Source organism: Rana temporaria, chromosome 4 (assembly GCF_905171775.1).
Source record: "Rana temporaria chromosome 4, aRanTem1.1, whole genome shotgun sequence".
Classification (NCBI taxonomy): Eukaryota; Metazoa; Chordata; class Amphibia; order Anura; family Ranidae; genus Rana; species Rana temporaria.
Window position 1 is genome coordinate 318652800 of NC_053492.1, and position 22729 is coordinate 318675528.

Sequence of the window (22729 nt, forward strand, 5' to 3'; positions counted from 1 at the left end):
TTTTACTTGTTCAAAAACATGTTACCCCAATGTTTCATATTCCTGATACGTGTCAGTCTGTACCATGTACGTGTTAAATAAGTATCCTGTGCTCTTTGTATTGTTTATTTTTTTGTGAAATACTTGGAGATCGTGATCACTATATTGTCCACATTACATAGATACCATCAGTAGTAAAAAGTGTGCATCCATCACATGCTAATATACTAACTGTCCATTGCACACTGTATATACCAGTAGAATATACAGATGCATGAAAATAAATAAAGCAAAACCTGTAATAAAACAATACATCTTGTATTGTCCATTCACTGTATATGTGATGATATGTTATAGGGTTTCTGTATGCCTCTGCATGGAGCAGCAATATTGCATATACATACTAATATATATATATATATATATATATATATATATATATATATATATATATATATATATATATATATATATTTCTATATTTGCGCTGCAGTATTTTATAATCTGTGGTTTATTGACCTGGTCATTGTGCCATTCCCCCTGCTTTCCTGTTTCTAACTGACCACAGTAGGCATAACTGCAATAGTGTGGCCAGTTTTCTGGCTGTGCTGAGAGCACAGCTTGCCTGTCCCCCAATGGGCAGACCTGGGCTGACACGCTTCCATGCACATTCATTCACTGGGAAGATCAGTGTGCTGCTAGTTCTCCATCTTCATTTCTCTAAGCCCCTTATGCAGCTGAGAACAGAGATTGTATTAAAAAAAATAAGGAATTTTACTTTTTCATATTTGTACAAAAAGGTGATGCCTATCTATTCTATTTTAAGCTAAATGGTTTGTTTTACAAGGTAAGGGTACACTAATACTTTATTCACAGTTTTGTTACTGTTTTGCTATTGTTTTAGCCTTTAAGAAAAGACCCTGAAATAATCACTGTGACGCTGAAGAAGCAGAATGGCATGGGCCTAAGTATTGTTGCTGCAAAGGTGAGTAACTGATGGTTTACATTTTTTGCCAATATTTATATCTTTTGTAAAGAAGAGAATCGCTTGTTTATAAGGTTGCTTAGCACAGATAATGGAGTGTTTCTTGGAATATTAATTTGTTAAAACCCATATTAAGCTAAAATGTATTTTGGTCGTTTGTTTAGATAAAGTAGGGACTAGATAATTACCTCTTTTTTTTCTTCTGTGCAATATTGGGAAGATTTTTCCTCACTTTCTGTCCTAAAAACTAGAGGAAATATCTCCAAAGTGAAGGGAAATCCTCCTCTTATACAGTTTTCATTGGAAAAAAGTGTCCCCTTTCAGATTTTCTGCTCCTGTAAAAAACAGGAAGTTCCGATCACTTTAATGTACAATATTAGGGTTGTATGTAATGAACACCAGTATGTATAAAATGTATGTACTTTACACCTGTACATACAATGTACAGCATTATATACAGAATGTGTGTGAGGTAATCGGACACATGGATTTTAGGTGTACTTGAAACTGCATACCAGATTTAACACCCTCTGCATTTTAACCCCCTAATGCCTGAAGGTAAAACAAATCCTAATGCCTGAATGCAGTTTTGCAACTTTGGCAGGTGTTGGTAATATTGTAGAAATAAGATATTGATCCAAGGCACTTAATTATCTTTTTAATATGGTTAGTGAACATTTCCCCCTGTGTATCTTCTTAAAGAATATGTAAACCCAACATTTCATGTTTCTGATATGTAACTGCTATACCATGTACTTGTATGAAAAAGTGTCCTGTTCTCTTTGTATTGCTTTCTTTGTGTGAAATACCTGGTGTTCCTGCCAATCCATCTACATAGTATTACAAATCGACCATGCTAGGCATGAGAGCACAGCACAGTCGGTTATCTATGTGTTAAGAACTCAGCCTGCTCTCCTGCAGTGATCAGACTGGTGCTGAACCCCCTCCCCCCTACCGGCACAACCATTTACTGAGAAGACCAGTGTAATGCTGCTTCTCCTCCCCTAGCTCTTTGAAGTCCTTATGCAGCTCAGAACAGAGGGTGATCACTTCTAAAAAAAAAAAAAAAAAGGGGGGGGGGGAGAAGGTATCGATTTATTTTCTTTATTTTGTTGGCATACACATGGGTTTGGCCTTTAAATTTATATTTTAAACGGAACTTGTTGCTTTACAAGGTGATGGTTTGCATATATCCACCAGGTTTTTTATTTTTCTTTCTTTTTTTCTTTTTTTTTTACCTCAAAGAATTCTCTGCATTAAAGTTTAACTCCACTTTCATGGAAAAAAAAATCAAATTACCGTATATACTCACGTATAAGCCAAGTTTTTCAGCACTTTATTTGCGCTGAAAATGCCCCCCTCGGCTTATACCCGAGTCACTATTTTGCGCTTGATCTCCCGGACTTTGGGGACCCAGTACTGGCCGGTACTTGCCACACATATAGCCCCACTCTTCCTCTACAAGTTTGCAAAGTTTGTTGTCCGGGGGACCAATGGCCGGAGAGCATCGATTTTTCAAAGTCGGTCACCCCTTATATAGACTCCATGTTAAAACGGTAATTTCTCTGTTAATTTTGGGGACCCGGTGCCGGCCGTAGGTCCCAAAACTTGGCACACATGTAACCCCCGTTCTCCTCTACAAGTGTGTAAAGGGCCGGGGAGCATCGAGTCAATACGTTTTCCCATTTTTTTTTTTTTTGTGTTAAAATTAGGTGCCTCGGCTTATACTCGAGTATATACTCTGTGTGTGTGTGTGTGTGTGTGTGTGTGTGTGTGTGTGTGTGTATGTGTATGTAGATCGATAGATAGCTAGATAGATGAACCAAGCAATAAATGTGAAAAGTGCGGCACTATCAAACATATATGAACATGTTTCAAAAGGAAATGAACATTATAATAATGATAAACAAAAAAACGAAGATTGGAGAAAATAAAATATATGAAAAAGGGGTATTAGTGATGAAATCCAATGTCCCGTTCAAATCCAGCACATGAGATGTGAAAATAGAAATGCACATAGGAAAAAAAAACTGCTTCCCCAAGTCCTCTGTGTGGCAAGTCCTCTGTGTGATAACCCCTCCAAAGAAAAAAGATGGCAGCTTACCAAATAGTGTTGGCCTCCAAGCTAATGGGAACGCCAAACAACGCAGTGAGGAAGATTGTTTCCCAGGTATATCCACAAAGGTAAAGGTACTGTAGGTCTTGGTAACTTCTGCATCAGACTCGCACAGGTGCATAAGTATATAAATGAAAGAAGACCATAGCATGATACTGTCTAAATGATTTATTAAATATATAAAAAAACAGAGTGCTCTCACATGGTCATCTATTAAAACAAGTCTGTTATGTAAATGCTGCAGCAATTGCCAAAAACAGTATATAGAGTGGCCGTAGGAGTCCCTGACAACTGTCGAAACGCGTTGGGTGGGACCATACGTGACTCTACGACTCGGCCGCTCAATACACTGTTTTTGGCAATTGCTGCAACGTTTACATGACCACGCACATAATGGATGACCTTGTGAGTGTTTTTTATACATTTAATAAATCATTTAGACAGTATCGTGCTATGGTCTTTTTTTCATTTATATACTTATGTGTCTGTGATGTGGGAGTTGCCAGGACCTACAGTACCTTTTGTGGATATACAGTACCTGGGAAACTATCTTCCCCACTGCGTTGTTTGGCTTTTCCATTAGCTTGGAGGCCAACACTATTTGGTAAGCTGCCATTTTTTTTCTTTGAAGGCGTTAAACGCAAGGACGCAATTTTTTTTCTATGTGCATTTCTATTTTCCTTTTTATTATTTTTTTGCTTATCACATATATAATCATTTATTTTTGAATCATGTTCATATATGTTTGAGAGCGCTGTGCTTTTTGCATTAATCTAATTGAATGAATTACCTTTCCAATCTGTAGCCGCTGTTTTTTCTGTAAAATGCAATGCAAAATTGCTTTCTGAAGGTGTTCTGTACGCAGAACGCCCCCCATAAACATAATTTCCTGCTTGTGTGATTGGCTCACTGATTTTCCTAGAAGTCTACACTAAGATGCAAATAAGATTTTTGGCATCCCCTGCAACAAAATTTGCATATATAAAAATTTTTTTTTTTTTTTTTTTTTTTTTTTTACAGTCTTGTCCCTCAATGGACTCTTTATCTTATTTGGGTCAATCGGCCAGAATTTAAATTTCTGTTAATCCAAAATCTTACTGATGCACAAGAATCTGGGTAGCAGATATAGGTCTTTTGTCTTCAGATTTAAAGCTTTACCTACATATGCCAAACAAAAGTTTATTTTATTTATTTATTTTTTTGTCTCTCCCCGTTACCCTCTTCTGTCAATGTTAATTTTATTTTGCAGCTAATATTTTTATACTTGGTAGTCTAGACTAGGTTTATTTAGTTTCATGACATTTTATTCCCTGTTTGCTTACTGTATCAATCTAAGGCTGAAAAAGCAGTGGTGTGTTCATAGCTGCCTTACACAGATCCACAGTGCGGTTTCATTTTATGAAATCCAGATGAGCTAGAAATAGCTTGTGCAAAATCTGTCCATTTTTCAGTCTGTTTAGCATGCTGGTAACTACTATTCTCTACTGCGAGCCAAAATACTGCTTCCTGTTTAATTCTGGGTGTTTTTCTTGAAAAAAAAACCTTTGCATGTTTTTTTACTTTTCTTTGTCCTTCTTTTTTAAGTCTTGGAAAGCTAGAAGTTAACTGAAAGGCAAATCTGCCTTGCAGATGTTACGTAATAGACTGAATGTTGTGTTCTTAGCCAGTGCTGATACATGCCTAAGTCTGTGTCAGAGCATGTAGCTGCATTAGCCCAATATGTGCCGTGTACCCAGCAGTCAGACTAGAGTGCAGGTGAATTCAGGCTGAAAGCACGGTTTTCTTCATACCAAGATTAAATCTCCGAAAGAATGTGGTTTTCAGTTGTTGGAAGAACCGAGGCTACAGTAAGTGTGTTATCCATATTCTTGACTTTTTTTTTTTTTTGTGTGCGCTTAACTTTGTTTCTTTTTACTTTGCTTTGTGTAATGCTCATTGCATCCGAAGCTGGAGATACTTTAAGCTTTGCATAGGTTTTATTGAGGCTTTTTAGCTTCCAGGTAGTTATCTCTTTGTATGTGTTAACACGTTGTAGAAAGAATGAGTGTTAAAATATTTAACAATTTTGTATCTAGTTTAAACATTACATTAAAAATGATTAATTTAAACTCAAGGTAAACGTGTGCCTTTGTATAGATTGTTGTTGTTTTTTTTGTTTTTTTTTCTTAATACTTTATTTTGTTGCATATATGGACTACACATTGTGGTACAACATATCCTCAGACAAGTTATAAATGATAGTGGGAATAAAAACTAAAAATATAGGATGGTTGGGTATTGCATCATTAGGAGGTCCATTTTTATAGGTAAAGGTCATTGTATATTCATTGCTAGTGCCAACAATCTGGATTGTGCAGGTCTCAGGTGAGGTAGTCATTAATAGATCTTGTGGACAAAAACACTTTAGACATTGTACAAGCTCATCTTTCATTTTGATCATTTGATTTGTGGTTAGTACGGACTAGCTATTAATAAAGAGCAGGAGAAGCCCATTATTCGCTTTATCTTGCATTGCTAATCTTTCCATATAGGTGCATGTAAACATTACATCGGCAAGTTGGCATATGCACAATTTCCTTTTACGTTTGAGAGCTCTTTGCCGTGAAGGAAAACATTTTGCACTTCTGAGGAATATTTCTGTTCCCCTATATTAAAGTTGTTAAAGTTAAACACCTGAAAACTTAAGTACAATCAAATCCCAATCGCAGAATTACACCTAATTGTTTAAACCTTACCATGACTTTCAGATAAAGGCATGGTGTTTTTTTATATTCTTCAAGATTGCTGGGGGTGTGTTAATTCCTCTGACCATTGACCAGGGCAAAACTAACAGTGAAATATCAAAAAGAATCGGTAAAGCACAACATCAGTACCCAAAAGTCGTACCACATATACCCAGTGAAGTAAACCGCCTCAGGTGATACAGAGATGAAATAAATCTCCCTACACAAGTTTTACTTGCATATCTGCGGTCTTCAACTTGCTATATTCTTTGGAAAGTGCACATAATGTTAGACATTTTCTCTTCCTGTTCAGCACTGGACGTGAAGTCTTGGCACACGCTGTGCGACAGCTGATTGGCATAAATCATACCCCCCATCCACATAGTCGGAGACTTGCAGAGCTGTGCTGTGAACAGACCAGCTCTCTGCTAATCTATTTATAGCACCCACCCCTCACTCAAATTTCAGGCAGGTTTTCGTCTCAGTTGTCAGATAACTTGTCAGAAGTTCTCATGCTGATAACCATAGAATGAACGGAGAAGCAGAAAGATACGGGACTTGGGGCTTTGGAGAGAAATAAGAAAACACTACAGATATATATGTGCCTAGGTCAAATTTCACTAATCGAGTTTACATCAAGGTAATCTGTCTCATGTAGTACACTTCTGGTAGTACACTTCACACACACACACACGTGCTCATAAGTTTACATACCCTGGCAGAATTTATTATTTCTTTGACCATTTTTCAAAAAATTCTCTCTTACACGTGGTTAGTGTTTGGCTGAAGCCATTTATTATTAATCAACTGTGTTTACTCTTTTTAAATCCTTATCACAACAGGAACTACCCAAATGACCCTAATCAAAAGTTTTCATACCCCAGTATGTATATTTCCCCCTTTAACATCAATGACAGCTTGAAGTCTTTTGTGGTATTTGTGGATGAGGCTCTTTAGCTTCTCAGATGATATAGCTGCCCATTCCTCTTGACAAAAAGCCTCCAGTTCCTGTACATTTTTGGGCTTTGTTGCATGAACTGCACATTTGAAATCTCCCCAGAGTGGCTCAATGATATTGAGGTCAGGAGACTGAGATGGTCACTTTAGAACCATCACTTTATTCTGCTGTAGCCAATGACGGATCGACTTGGCCTTGTGTTTTGGATAATTTTCATGTTGGAATGTCCAAGTACATCCCATGCGCAGCTTCCTGGCTGATGAATGCAAATGTTCCTCCAGTGTTTTATGATAACATACTGCATTCATCTTGCCAACAATTTTGACCAAATTTTCTGTGCCTTTTTATCTCGCACATCCCCAAAACATCAGCAATCCATCTCTGTGTGGCCAAAAAGCTAAATTTTGGTCTCATCACTCCAGATCACTTTGTGCCAGAAGCTTTGAGGCTTGTCTCTGTGCTGTTTGGTGTACTGTAAGCGGGATACTTTGGGGCATTTGTATAGTAATGGCTTTCCTGCGACTCGACCATGCAGCCCATCTTTCTTCAAATGCCTCCTTATTGTGCATCTTGAAACAGCCACACCACATGTTTTCAGAGAGTCCTGTATTTCACCTGAAGTTATTTGTGGGGTTTTCTTTGCATCCGAAACAATTTTCCTGGCAGTTGTGGCTGAAATATTAGTTGGTCTACCCGACCATGGTTTGGTTTCAACAGAACCCCTCATTTTCCACTTCTTGATTAGAGATTGAACACTGCTGATTGTCATTCTCAATTCCTTGGATATCTTTTTATATCCCTTTTCTGTTTTATAAAGTTCAACTACCTTTTCCTGCAGATCCTTTGGCAATTCTTTTGCTTTCCCCATGACTCAAAATCCAGAAACATCAGTGCAGCACTGGATGAAATATGCAAGGGTCTGTCAGGAGTCTAGAAACTCATTGGCCTTTTATACACACACGCCAATTACAAGCAACCAGATCACAGGTGAGGATGGTAACTTTTTAATAGCCATTCAAACTCCTTTGTGTCAACTTGTGTGCATGTTATCAGGCCAAAATCACCAGACTATGTAAACTTTTTATCAGGGTCATTTGGGTAGTTTCTGTTGTGATAATGATTTAAAAGGGTAAACACAGTTGATTTAATAATAAATGGCTTCAGCCAAACACTAACCTTGAGTGAAAGAAATGTTTGTGTGTTATCATTCTCTGAAAAATGGCCAAGAAATCATAAGTTTGTAAACTTATGAGCACAACTGTATGTATGTGTATGATTGATAGATAGTCTATCTAATTATACATTTTTTTTTTTAATTCTACAAAGTGAAACCGAGAGCAACAAAATATTTAAACCTTTTCAGATGCAGGTGTTTTTTTGTTTGTTTTTTAACCTTAATGCATTCTGTGCAATAATGTAAAAAACCTTAGTGCAGCTTACACCCCCCACCCCCTCTATTTACTTGAGCCTGATGCTGATCCAAACAATTTGTCCGAGCGCAGCATTGCTGCTCGCGCTCTCGCTCTCTCCCCTTACTGGCTCAGATGCAGCTGGGGCGACCATGCTATGTGTGTCAGTGGACCATTATAAAACCCTCACTATATGTACGCATTTACCCACATGTGCAGGCAACACGCGTGTACATATCGCATAAAACAATATTACTGGTGGAATATGCAATTTAGCATGTGAAATGCAAGCAAAACAAGGGCACTTCATGGCTGAATCTTGTTTTTTTTTTTTTTTTATTTATTTTTATTCTTAAATGTACAGTAAAATTCATATCTGATGAATGCAAAATGCCACTAATCGCAGCCATTCAAATGTATATTCCCCAATGGCAACGCTGGCCTTTACAATAGAAGTCTCCATGGGCCTTTGAATACTGTGAACAGCTTCAAATCTAAATGCTACCCTATGCGTTTCGTCATTTTGACTTAATCCGGACTATAGGAATCTATCATGCTAATTTATTCTATCCCTAAAATCTGTTTCATGTCTGACTCCTACATATTACTACTTGGTGGACTAGTACCTCAAGCTATCATTTTCTGTACAATATGTTTGTCATCTGATATGAAACTGTTAAATTCAAATCTTCAGTGGGATATCTGAATGTTTAAGGGCCTCTAAAATTTCTGGACAACTCTCCACTCACCCATCTTTGTAATCCTTCACATTAACTGGCCTGCATTTAATAGTGCAACCTACAGGCAATGCAGATCGTGCAAGTAGAAAAGTGTTTGCAGGACCGCTGGTCCATTTACACAGTAACCTGTTTTTTTTCTGGCTTGTTTTGTGATATGTCTGAAGTGGAGACATATCACAAAACAAGCATTTCTCTGTTCTTGCACTAGTAATAGAGTGCAGGGCAACATAACAATGCAAACCTGTCTTGGAAGTGTAAATGTGATTGATAAAGCAGGAGTTGCACATCAGAAATTATACTTCCAGTAAACCTGTGGAAAGCGCTATAAAACCTGGCAGAAGTTGATCACAGAACTCAAATTAAGGTGAAATGGGAGAACATCCTGATGTACACATTGGGTGTTGCTTTATGATAAAGCATGAAGCCCAGGTTCACACTGATGCGGGTTTGAAATCGTGCTGAAATTGCACGATTTCAAACCGGCAATGCAGTCTGACTTTGTGGCAATTTGACAGATATCCGTGCAGGTTCATGTACAGATGTCTACTCCAAATAGCCCCCGAAGTCGCTAAAGGTAGTACATGAACTACTTTTGGGAATCGGTGCAAAGGCACCGCAAATTCAGTGTCGCAATGATTCGGATGGTGCCATTGCCGGAAATGGCCACTGACGTGTCAAATCGTATGCAAAATCTTCCCAATGTGAATGCGGGCTAAATGCTTAAAGGGGAGTTCCAGCCATTTGTATGTTTATTAAAAATCAGCAGCAACAAAGTGTAGCTGCTGGCTTTTAATAAACAGGCACTTACCTGCTCCAGCGACGCGCCGGCCGGGGCTCCGCTCCTCTCCCCCCCTCCCCGGCCGGCGTCTTCATCTTCAGTGTGGGCACCCGGCCGTGACAGCTTTCGGCTTCGCGGCCGGGCACCCACTGCGCATGCGCGAGCGGCGCGGCACTGCGCATGCGCGAGCGGCGCGGCCCGGCGCCGCGCCCTGTAATTGGCCAGGAGATCGCCTAGGACCTGTGACGTGTCCTAGGCGATCGCCTACAGCAGCCACTTCCTGAAGGCGACTAAGCTTAGTCGCCTACAGGAAGGAGGAAGTGGGACAGGAAGTCCCACTCGTGCTGAAGCCCCCACTCCCCCCCCCAAAAAAATTACATGCCAAATGTGGCATGTAAGGGGGAGAGGAGTGGGATAAGAGGAAGTTCCAAATTTGGGTGGAACTCCTCTTTAAATTTCACCTTGCTCTACCTTATTTCCTACATTAGCTGTTTTTGTATTTTGATAGCAAGTACCTGAAACAGTTGTCAACTGTCTATTATTATTTTTTAACTTCCTGCCAATTATCCTAGCCAAATGAATAAAACACACTCTTTGAAAAATACCTGTTTTGACATGCTGCATTTGGGACAAAAGCTTAGACAATACTAAATTGCATCAACATGTCTAGAGATTTCTCAATGTGCATCAAACCCTCCCCAAAGTTTTAAATATGGTTTTGCAAAGGAAACAAATGTTTATAGAAAAGAGCCTGCATTGTAGTATTCAGAGAAGTACATTTAGGTAATATCCACAAATGATAGAAGAATTAACCAGTCTTTTTTTTTTTTTCTTTTTATTGCATAGCAAATACCTATTCTGTCCATTTGGAACAGTTGTGTATTGGTGTTGTGTGAAGTGAGCAAAAATAATTTTATTATTTTACACTTACTAATTTAGGGTGCTGACAGCCACAGCACTTTAAAATATATATATTACACACACGATTTAGATGTGGTAGCTGCCATGTGGTTGTTTTTCTTTGTTCTGTTTTTTCTTTTTTCTTTTTTTTTTTTTTGCGTTTTTTTTCACTTCTACCTAGTGGCCCTGACAGGAACATACTTCATGTCCTAGGTTGACAACACACATTTATTGTATTTGAACTATGGAGGATCACTGTTGTAGCCCTAGACTTTCTCTTTTTTATTAGACCACAAACATCTCCCCTTCTCCTCATCTGTATAACATGGGGATATATTCTGTAGTCCACAGAAATTAACTGGAAATGCTAATAAGACTGTTTTATATTCCAGTATAGTGCACAGCAAGTTACAAGGGCCCTGGATTTAAGGCAGAATCAACAGGTATTACCTTTTATCTCAAACCTGAAAACAAAACTAATGCAGCTACCACATCTAAGGACTAGTAAGCTGCAATATTTTTCATTTGGTTTTAAACTGGATTTAGATATACTTGAAGCTGGTGTAATCTCAAAATGCATTTCCATTTTTAAGGCTGTATTGGCAAAACCCATAGTACATGTGTTTTGGGTACCTGTCGTTTCATAGTGTTTTGTGGGTTTACCAGTTAGGCATCTTTTAGTAGATATTTTTTTCTATGTTTGCTTATAGGATGTAAGCCTTGTCGTTGTGTTACGGTATACTTGCATATTGTTTTTTTTTTTAAAGAAAAAAAAAATGTCCATTTTTGATTCTACAGCTGTCCATAGTATAAGTGCAGTGCAGCTACATTTCCATAAACATGCATGCTTGAACATGCTTGGAAGGCATCGGGAACATGACCAGACACATCCATTGCCAGCTTTTGTTGGGCGAGTTGGTAGCAACTGGGTGAAAACATGAGACGTTGCCCCTACCGCGATATCCAATTTTACTGGATATCTTAATGTAAACACGTGGCCTGGCTATGGGCAGTCAAATATTTACATATTCTTAAAAGCAGATAATTGGCTTTTAAAATGGACTTCGCCAACTTCTCTAGCTGCTGCAGACACTGTGGAGAAATTCATCCTTAAAGTTGACACTAGAAGCATCAAGGTCAATGTGTAATTCAGCTCAGCTCATCCTACTTCTCACTACCAGCAGCTGTGACTTGATCTGATTTTTCCGTGCATATATTGTTAATAACATGGATTTGCATTGTTTGACAATGTATGTGGGTTATTTCTTTTAAAGAATTTGTCAATAACTGTTTTTTTTTTTTTTTTTTTTAATCCCAGATTTTTTATTTGTTTTTTTCACGAATAAGTAGGGATACCCCTTGCTTATTCACATGGTGGGGGAGGGCTGGTATCTGTGAACAGATGCCAGCTTCTTAACCTGCAAAAAAAGTACCAAAAAACATGCCTTTTTTTTACCTGCATTTGGGGCCAAAATTGTGCAGCAACCGCACCAAAGTAGCATGTGCTCTGCTGTGCAGCATTGATGTGAACGTGCACCGTATAAAATAATGTAATTTCCCTTGTCAGGCGATTTTGTGCGACATCTCAAGTCGCACAAGCGTGAACCATGCCTAAAGCATAGATATTGAATATCTAATAACCCTCACTGACATCTGTAAGGAGAAATGTCAACTAAACTTACAAAGTTGGCAGAGCCAACCTGACCAATGAAGTCAGACCAGTACAAGCATTTCTTGCAGTGAGTTAAAGGGTTATTTCAAAGGAAAACATTTTTTTCCTTTGAAATGACAAACATGTTATACTTGCCTCCACTGTGCAGTTCGTTTTGCACAGAGTGGCCCCGATCCACGTCTTCCACGCAAGTACTAACAACAGTCATGCGAGAGAGCTCGCATGGTGGTAAAAGTTTGCGGGCGCACTCCGGTGATACAGCGAGCGGCCATAGTCGCTCACTGTATGACTCGGCCCCGCCCCTCGGCGCGCCACGTCACTGGATGTAATTGACAGCAGCGCCAGCCAATGGCTGCGCTGCTCTCAATCCATCCGTTCTAGCCAATCAGTGGCCAGGCTGAGCGGCAAAGAGGATCTCGGGACCGCGCGCGGGACCTTCGAGGGGTCGGGTAAGTATAAGGAGGGCTCGGGATGGGGGGGCGCCAACATCAGATGTTTTTTTACCTTAATGCATAGATTGCATTAAGGTGACATTTTTTTTACTTTACAACTCCTTAGAACGTTACTAATTTCGTATTTCTATGACCTGCTAATTTACCAAATATTTACATGTGTAGCCTTACAAGCAAGACTACATAGGCTGTCTCTTTACCAACATCAGTAGACAACATCATTGCCACCACTCCTTCCTCTGTTGCCAGCACAAAATATCCAGTGCTTCTGGGTGCAGTGGAGTTCTCTTTTCCATTATGCAGTGCTGGGACCTGGTGGCCTACTACAGAGGGGGTGATGTCACTCCTGAGCTTCAGCATGCTTTTTGGGCGGCTGCTGTGACACAGAATGGAGTGGTAGGAGAATGCTAGAAAGGGGAGTAGAAAAAGCTGGTGGGGAGGGGGGGGGGGCATTATTCACAGACAAGGTCACTTTGCCATGAATGTAGAAAGTGACAGTACCTTTACAGCTTAAAGGAACACTAAAGGTTTGTTTTTTATTAGATCAATTGATTGCTGTAAGCTAGAGCATTTAAATATCATTTACCTAATTTTTCCTTTTGACCTCCAAAATACAGTAATCCAGGTTTGAAAATGCCATTTCCTGTCTCTCCTCTTCTTGCTTTCCACCAGCATCTGATCCGTTTTGCATGGTGGAAAGCAGAATGTGCTCACCCCCTCCCTATGACTACAGCCCTGCGTGAAGATGCTCTCTTATCCCTCACAGGCATGGAGGCTAAGCCTAATGGGAACTGTAGTTCCCATTAGGCCGTGATGTAGCAAGAATGAATGCGCACCGCAAACCAGGAAGTTAGTGAGAATAGTGATTCAGGAGTGACGGAGGTGAATAAAACGGCTCGATTTCAACAGGTATCAAAATAATGTTATAATGCAAAACATTACTTTTTACTTTATCAGCTACTGTCAGACTTTTATTTAAGAGGAAAATATTTTTGTCTTTACAACCCCTTTAAGGCAAACGGACTGTTGGAGGCTGAAAATATACTGGGTGTAAAATTCTGGGCACCCAGAGAGCTGCAGGTGCAGCTTGCAGCCTACCATAAGTGGCTGTCTGCAACTGTAGTCTTGTAAACCTACTTCAGTGCAAAATTTTTTATGTAGGCACATTTCCTGAATATAAAACTTTAGCACACGGAAATACATTGTACGCAGCAGTAAATGCCAAGGCACTGAAGCTTTTCCATTTACAAGAGTACGTCTGTGGACAGCCACTAGTATGTCAGGCAGTACACGGCACCTGAGGCGCCCTGGGCATGGTACAGTATAGTGAATGGAGAGTTGAGGGGGCACTAAAAATTATCTAGTGGTGATAATATATCATAATAAATTAAACAAATAATTGAATGATAATAAATCATATTAAACAAATAATTGAATGGCTAGATTAGTGAATAAATAACAAAACCAACAATAAATGTGTACAATCTCCAGAAGTACCACCCAATCAGGTGGATTTATACAAAGTGAAGATGCATAAAGTCCATAAATAAATTGGTAAATAGATGAGGTCTGAGAGCGGAAAAGAGGAGAGCCGCCTGGAGGTGGTACCTGGGCACAGCTATTCACTTCCGGTCCCGCTGGTTCTCTACACAAAGAGGTGAAACGCACGCCAGCTTCCCCGGTGTGGAGCCATCTCTCCAAAACTACAAGCCGTACAGCCTCAGTGCTGGGTTAAGGGCACCAACAAAAGTAAGGGGCCACTTGGCACTGTGTTCTTTTAAACTTTTTTAAAATAAACGGACTTATACTATGGCGGTCTTTTCTTTCCTTTGTCCCGCTACATGATGTTGAAGTCAGGCTGAACCAGAGAAGCCAAGCTGCATGTATAGTCCATTGTGACACAAAGCTACCATTGACCTCTTTTTAATTAAACAGGTCAACACCATCTGGTAAGGTGCCATCCTTTGAGCACATTTTGGGTGACTTTAAAGCTGGTGAAGGTAGAAACTTTCTTTCACAGTGAAGTTTGAAGACATCTGAGCACAAGCACTTTATCTATTCATCTATTTACCAATTTATTTATGGACTTTATGCGTCTTCACTTTGTATAAATCCACCTGATTGGGTGGTACTTCTGGAGATTGTACACATTTATTGTTGGTTTTGTTATTTATTTACTAATCTAGCCATTCGATTATTTGTTTAATATGATTTATTATCATTCAATTATTTGTTTAATATGATTTATTATCATTCAATTATTTGTTTAATATGATTTATTGTCATTCAATTATTTGTTTAATTTAATATGATATATTATCACCACTAGATAATTCAAATGCCCCCTCCACTCATTATTCACTAATCAATTTCAGTTCACTGATTTTTTTGGGGAGCAGCTTATTACATAGTTTTTATATATTTTATTTACTTAGTTGTTTTACACAGTAAATTAAGTTTATACATTCAGTTGGCGCGAGATCCCCACCTTTTCCATGGTACAGTATAGTGCTAGGATCTTTTTGGAGTCTCTGACCCTTTTGTGTGCATGAGGACTAAAAGTCACTTTTTATTTTCTTTACATTTGTCTTCTGTTAAGGCAAATGCAATTGTTAAAATCTCTTGATTTTCCTCTTGGTCACCTTTTTCCTCTATCATTAAAGGGATTGTAATGTGTCATGGTTTTTCACCTTGATGCGTTCTCTGCATTAAGGTGAAAAACATTCTTTGCTGCCCCCAGACCCCATTTTTTCAGACTCCCATGGCTGTCAATCAAATCCAGTAACACGGGTGCAGGGGAGGGGGCTGAGTCCCGCTGTCTGTGTCAATGGACGCAGTAGCGGTACTTCCGGAGCACGCCCACACAGGTGCACCCATGGAAAGCTGCTCTCCCTGGGGGCACCCAATGAAGTGGAGGAGCCAGGAATGCCGGCAGGGCACCCCAGAAGAGGAGGATCAGGGCTGCTCTGTGCAAAACTTTTGCACAGAGCAGGTAACTATAACCTGTTTTTTTTTTTTTTTTTATATATAAAATTTTTTTGAACCTTTTACAACCCTTTTAACTGCTATTGGGTGCCTAAATGTACTCAAGCCAATCATATTATTTCTTTCTTTGGTCTTCACAAATCACCTTTTTTATTTATGTACAATTACCATAGATTTTTTATTTTGGATTCAATAAAGGAATAATGTTTCCTCTATAAACATACATATACCATACCATGTATACCTTTTTGTTTAGTATTGGCTCCATGGGGTTTTGTGTAAAACAGACATTTCATCAGTCTAAAATTTTGCTCAGAAAGGCTATTGTTTAAAACCGTAATGGCATCTTTGTTTAGGAATTGCTTCCAACCACAAAGCTACATTTTTTGCTGCAATGCAAACACATTAGACTTGGCAGAGCATGAGGGGTTTGCATGCATGGTTCCTGGGACGGTTCCAGTGTGAGTTTTAAAGCACACACAATGGCCTAGAAAGTAAAAGGAAATGGCAGCTGAGATCATAATGGAAAAGCCAAAGCTTTATCAAGCTAGGAATTTCTTCTCTGTATGGTATAGATTACTCTGGATTTTAACTCTGACTTCTTACTATGGTGAACAGTTTTTGAAACTCTGTAGTGCTTGTGGTGTTCAATAAAATGTATTGCTGTTCCAATGATCGCTTATTTCCTAATCCTATTACTATTTAGGCGCTTATTTTAATGTATTCAAAGATGACTGTAATATTTTTAGTTTGAACTCTAAATTGAATTTTAAATGTTCCAATTGGGTGTTAAACACATTCTTGTAAAATATACAGTTTTTTATTTTTTTCTTGTTTTTGGTCTAAAATTATAGTATAATTCATGTTTTTAAAATGTTTGCTGCTAGAACAATGTGACACTCTTGAGTCAAAATAGTGTAAAAATTTATAAATGGACCCTTTAAATACTTAAAAGCTGATAACTTTCTGTACTCTGTGGACAAATAAGGGGTTATAGAAACTCAGATGTCTGTGCTCTTTATCAGAAATTAAGTAGGTTGGGCATACCCCACATGCTTAGGAATTCAAAGCTGTGGTAGGAAGAGGATGATATGAGCATGATGTATTTCTGGAATATCGAGATAATGTTTTGGTACTTGCAGCATGTTTAAAAAGATACAACAAATTACCGGGTTGCCAACTCCTTGATCTCGATTTACCCATCGATCTTGGGAAGCCGAGCGGTAGATCAACTTAAAGCGGATGTGCCATGGGAAAACAATATTAAAAGCCAGCAGATACAAATACTGCAGCTGCTGACTTTTAATATTAGGACACTTACCTGTCCTGGAGTCCAGCACCGATCGCAGCAGAGGACGAGCGATCGCTCATCTCTCTGCTGCTCCCCCTGCCATCCACGCTGAGGGAACCAGGAAGTGAAGCGCTGCGGCTTCACTGCCCAGTTCCCTACGGCGCATGCGCGAGTCGCGCCCGCCGATTGGCTCCCGCTGTGTGCTGGGAGCCGAGTGTTCCCAGCACACAACGGGGGGTGACGGGAAGTGACGGAATGCCCGTCTTTTGCCCGTGAATGCCGAGCCGGAAGTGGGTGCAAATACCTGTCTTTAGACAGGTATCTGCACCCCCCTCCCCCCTGAAAGGTGTCAAATGTGACACCGGAGGGGGGGAGGGTTCCGATCAGCGGGACTCCACTTTAGGGTGGAGAACCGCTTTAAGAGCAGAGCTTGAGAGGCACCACAGTACTGGACAGAGGATGGGAGCTGCCGCAGTTAAACTTGCAGATAATTGGTTGCTCGGATTTCCCCGGTGGTCCTAGCGACCAATCACTAGCTTATTAATATGACATTTTGTCACCTTACATCCAGTACTGTGCTGTCTCTTGCTCTCCTCACTGCTGTACAGCAGTTGTAGGGCAGGAGAGTGCTACTTACACACTGCAGTGTTTGTGTCAGGGGGTGATGTGAAGGGGGTTAAGGACACAAATTTTGGGCGCTAAGGATGCTACTGTGCATTTGGGGGGGGGCTGCTATGGGGGCCACAGGATGCTACAGTGGGGGAGGGGGGGCTGTGAAGGTGGCAGTGGACACTGCTAGGGAGGGGAAATAGGAGTTGAGTACACAACTGTGGGTGGGGGTGATAGGGCCGGCAGAAGATACTACTGTGGGGTGTGATGTGAAATGGATGTAACGTATGGCAGGGGACACTGCTGTGACGGTGTATTCTTTGTTGTCATTTTACTGGGGGATAGATAGATAGAGAGAGAGAGAGATTTATTTAATTTTTTTCCCCCAAAGGGCACTGCCCTACTGGGGATCTTTGATTTCCTCCATGTTGTCCAGGTAGATCTCAACCTCCTGAAGGGTTGCCTATCCCTCACATAGGAATTTACAGTATGGTTCTCAGTGGGTGTAGTGCTGAAATGTATTACAGGCCTTCATTTTAAATATCAATATTGCCTCTTATTCTCTTAAGAGGCTAACCTTGAAACATTGTGAGAGTGATTGGCTGCCATGTGTAGACATTTTGCTCAATTCATCAGAAATGAGTGAAAGGATATTTATTTATTTTTTTGTACCATATGGTCGTTAGGTGGTGATGCAATTAGTGTTGACATGTTTTCCTATGTACAGTGTTTTTGGGGGTATAATGACTATTAGGTCACGCATTTTAAGCAATGTAATAAAGATAACAATGCTTTTTATGTAACCATTTGTGTGGCATGTCTTTTTGGCACCTAAAAAAAATCCCTCATCTAGTCAAAGGGTGTTTTGTAGTATGTTTGTTTATTTAATTGTTCCATGATTTACACTTTAATAATGCAAGTAGCAGCTTTTATAAAGAGAAACAAATGTTGAGGGCAAATGACTATACAGCCAATGCAAATAAAAAGAATACCCTGAACAAACACCACTTGGCAATTTAGGTAGTGTTACTCTAACCCCTAAAGATGCATGTAAACAAATATCTCCACTCAGTTATGGAGGGAAAAAAGACAGCCATAAGGCCTTTTTTTTTTTTTTTATTCACAACTTAGGCCCCTTTCACGCGGTCGGACCATTTAGGTCCGCTTGTCAGTTTTGTCGGCGGACCTGAAAGGCCGCTCCATACATCTCTATAGAGTATCGGATGTCAGCAGAGACATGTCTGCTGACATCCGATCCGACCCGATCTGATCCGCTAAAATCAGCCGGATGGCGATACGTTGCCATCCGTCCATATCGGATAAGATCTGATGAAAACTGACAGCATCTCTCCATAGGAGACAGTGATGCTGGACAAGCCCCTCCCCGCTCAGTGAGCAGAGAGGAACTTGTCATCCGCCGGCTCAGCAGAGAGATCTCCCGCTGAGCTGGCAGACCACTGAAAGCAGATCCGTCCCCGTGTAAACGGGGCCTTAGTAGAGACTTTACTAACATTAACATAGGCACTACAAACAATTTACGGAGATTTTCCAAAATGAGGGTGAAACCCTCTTGGATGGCTGTTACCAGTGATATCCTATATTTTGGTGGAACCTGGGCAGCTCCTGACCATTGGTGTTGGGAATTGTATAGTATTCTATTTTTTTTATAACTAGTTATTGCAGGATAAGTCCTGCTTATCATGGCTGACAGCTGCCTTTTCTAATTGCTTCAAAGAGCAGCACTTGGGGAGGCCATCCATTATGACATTTTCTTTCCTTCCACAGCGGGTGGAAGGAAGGAAAGTTGCTTGGTTCCCATATCATCACAGTCAGCGTTAATGGGGCAATCCTTCCAGCAGCGCTATTGTGTAATGCAAGCAATGAGCCTTCCCTGCTGGCGAAACATGATGATTAGTGTTGCCGGTTTAAGCCAGTGGTGCTATTCGTTTGGGAAAAACCCAACAGGCTGGTCGTACACAAGATCAACTGGTTTACGACCAGGGTGCCCATACATGGAATAACATTTCAGCACTGACTGCCGGCTTTGCCATCCAAGTTAATTCTCCTTTCTGTTATCAGTTTTGACACTTTCTGGCATCTAAACAGTTTGCACGCATGTTAAGGTGGATGTACACAGCCCAGTGAGGAATGCTCGCATCTTTGTGTCATTTTGGTGTCCGCAATCTAACCTGAAATAGACCTACATTTTTATAAATTATTATACTGTACAGTGAGTTACCATACAATTCAGCACCAGAGGTTTAAGCTGGTCTTTATATAATTTTCTTGTACAGTTTTTGTAAAATCTCCTTTAGCTTTGCCTTCAACATAGAAGTGCAGGGGCCTGCTTGATTGGATACAAATTGTGTGTTTAGGTTTGACCTCCATATTGTATGGTTTTTGGTACATTTAAAAAATGTTTTACAAGAAAATTGTATAATGTATGGCCAGCTTTAGGAGGGCCCTGATTGTGAGGGCTTTTGTACTTTAGTGGTGAATCGGGCTACTGATCTACTGCATCTGGATTTACATAAATGTCATCCCTGGGCCGAAAACTTGGTCCAGGAAGCAGGTGCTGACTTTCTGAACTTTAAAATTCATCTTTTTTACTTTCAAGTAAAGGTGATGGGATTGATGAAATGGGTTGTCGGTGTGATTTTATTATCCTTTAGGGCAATGTGTTTTCCCCTGTTTTTTTTTTTCTTTTTCATCTCGGATCACCTTATAAATTGATGCCTGTGAAGAAAATTGGTGTAGGTGTGTCCTCTGATCTGGATAATAATGCAGTCTCTGCATGTCTTTGCATGCACATGTATTGTCTACTGTTTAAATGATCAAATCAAACAACTGCATTGTATCCACTTTGAACATCAATAGACATTTTGTTCTTTTGTGAGACACTACAGGTTTCAAAACGTCTTAATGTTTTTCAAGAAGTTTGTAGCCGGTTTGCACAACTGTAGATTTATACACATACATTCACTCTTTGCCAGGCATGTTTAACAATATATGGAACTGTCAGCACTGAGGTCTGTTGTACACCTTTATCATGAATTTTCTTGCCTAGGCTTTGTAAACCTACCTAAAATAAGCCTGTCATGAGAGAAACATTGATGCAGATTTCTCATCTTTGTGCATATGTATATATAATTAGGTCCACATTTACTATCCCCAATTCCAAAATTAGAAAACATATCAAATAATTAAACTGAGAAATTGTACCATTTAAAAAAAAAAGATGAGGTCATTTGAAACTGACGGCAACAACAGGTTTAAGAAAAGTTGGGAAATGGCTTCAAAAAGCTGGCAAAGTGGTAATAAGAAGGAACAGCTGCAAGAACATTTTGCAACTAATTTGTTTAATAACAGGTCAGTAACATGATTGTGTGTAAAAAGAGCATCTTAGAGAATCGGTGTCGCAGAAGTAAATATGCGCAGAGGTTTGGCAATCTGTGAAAAGCAGCACCTAAAAATAGTTGGAACCGTTTCCGAATATTGCTCCTCAACATAAAATTGCAAAGACTTTAAATATATCTACAGTACATAATAAAAGATTCTGAGAATCTGGATAAATCTCTGCGAAAAAGACAAGGCCTAAGCGTAATATTTGAATACCTGTGACCTTTTCATCCCTCAGACGGCACTGCATTAAAAACAGGCATGGCTCTGATAGACATCATTGCATCTGCTCAGGAATACTTCCAAAAATCACGCTCTGAAAACGGTTCGCTGTGCCATCCAAAAATGCTAGTTAAAGCTCCATCATCAAGAAACCATATCTGCACATGATTCAAAAACGCAGTCACCTTCTCTGGGCCAAAGGTTATTTAAAATGGTCTGTTGCAAAGTGGAAAATTGTTCTGTGGTCAGACAAATTAAAATTTGACCACCTTTATGGCGACCATGGGCACTGTGTCCTCCAGACGAAAGAGAAGGACATTCAGGCTTATCGCTGCTCAGTTCAAAAGCCTGCATCTCTGATGGGATAGGGGTGCATTAGTGTCTATGGAATGGGCAGCATTCACTTCTTAAAAGGCACCATCAGTGCTGAAAGCGAACCTTCAGTAATTTTTCTATTTATTAAATCTTCTGTCCTTGTTGTTTTTACTTTGGATAGTAAAACATTTGTTTTCTGCCAGTAAATACCTTTATACAGCTCACTTCCTGTTTCTTGTCTGGTAAAAAGCCAAGCCTTATGACATCATGCACAGCTCTCTCTTGTAAGAGTTTGCCAGGAATGTAGGGTGGGATGAGTAATCCATTGAAGAAAAAATGCGAAAAAACGCTTATAAGCGATATTGCAGAAAACGTTAAATGTTGAAAAACTCACTGCAAAGCTTCTGCTGTTTTAATAACGTTATTTAAACGTCCAGTGTTCATGAGGCCTAAAACTGAAATGAAGGGCAAAACATTTGTGTATTGATATAAAAAAAACATTATAAATACCCATTTTTTTTTTTTATTTATGTTTCCCTATGTTATCAGCTGCGTAAGAGCTGGGGGGAGGAGACGCAGCAACACACTGAACTTTCCAGTGAAAGGCTGTGCAGTTGGGGGTGGGGTGTTGGGGCAAGTCTGATCATTGGAGGAGAGCAGGCTGAGTTCTCAGTCAGCACAACTGGAGAACTGACCACGGTGTGCTCTCCTGCTTGGAACAGGATACTTTTAGCTATGATTAAGCACTAATTTATAGTGCGAAACGCATCAGCGGTTTTACTCCCGTGTTGTGTGCTGTGACCTGTAGTACATTTTTCCTTTTTTAAATGGACAACCATCAAGGTTTTTTGGAGTGCGGCTGTCCATATTTTCTTTTTCCATTTGTTACACAGTACAATAAGGAACAAATCAAAGGATATGAATAGCTGGGTTAACAAACACTTTAGTGGCACTCTATTACAGAATTCCCCTCAAAACGAAATTGAAAAATGTACTTTCCTAAAGCGGCGCTCCATCGACGTGTTTTTTTTTTTTTTTTTTTTTTTTTTTAAAGCCCAACTTTGGATCCTAACTTTGGATCCTAACATACATAAATGCCACACACGTTTTAAAGAAAATTTGCTGCTCTAATACACATTTGATAAAAAAATAACTTATATTTTGCTGTGTATGACGTTCCCATATTGCTTGTGGGC

The 22729-nt window shown here is 39.7% G+C and overlaps 1 protein-coding gene across 20 annotated transcripts in view; it reads left to right on the forward strand.

The window, feature by feature from the left end:
* Positions 1-22729, forward strand: part of AFDN (afadin, adherens junction formation factor) — a 284571-nt gene that overhangs the window by 163756 nt on the left and 98086 nt on the right. For 11 of the 20 annotated variants that reach the window (XM_040350667.1, XM_040350660.1, XM_040350652.1 and 8 more), the window contains 2 exons: positions 884-964; positions 10981-11031. In XM_040350667.1, coding sequence (XP_040206601.1) covers positions 884-964; positions 10981-11031 — 132 coding nt within the window. The remainder of the gene's footprint in view (positions 1-883; positions 965-10980; positions 11032-22729) is intronic. The other 9 variants (XM_040350657.1, XM_040350662.1, XM_040350659.1 and 6 more) reach the window with 1 other exon arrangement.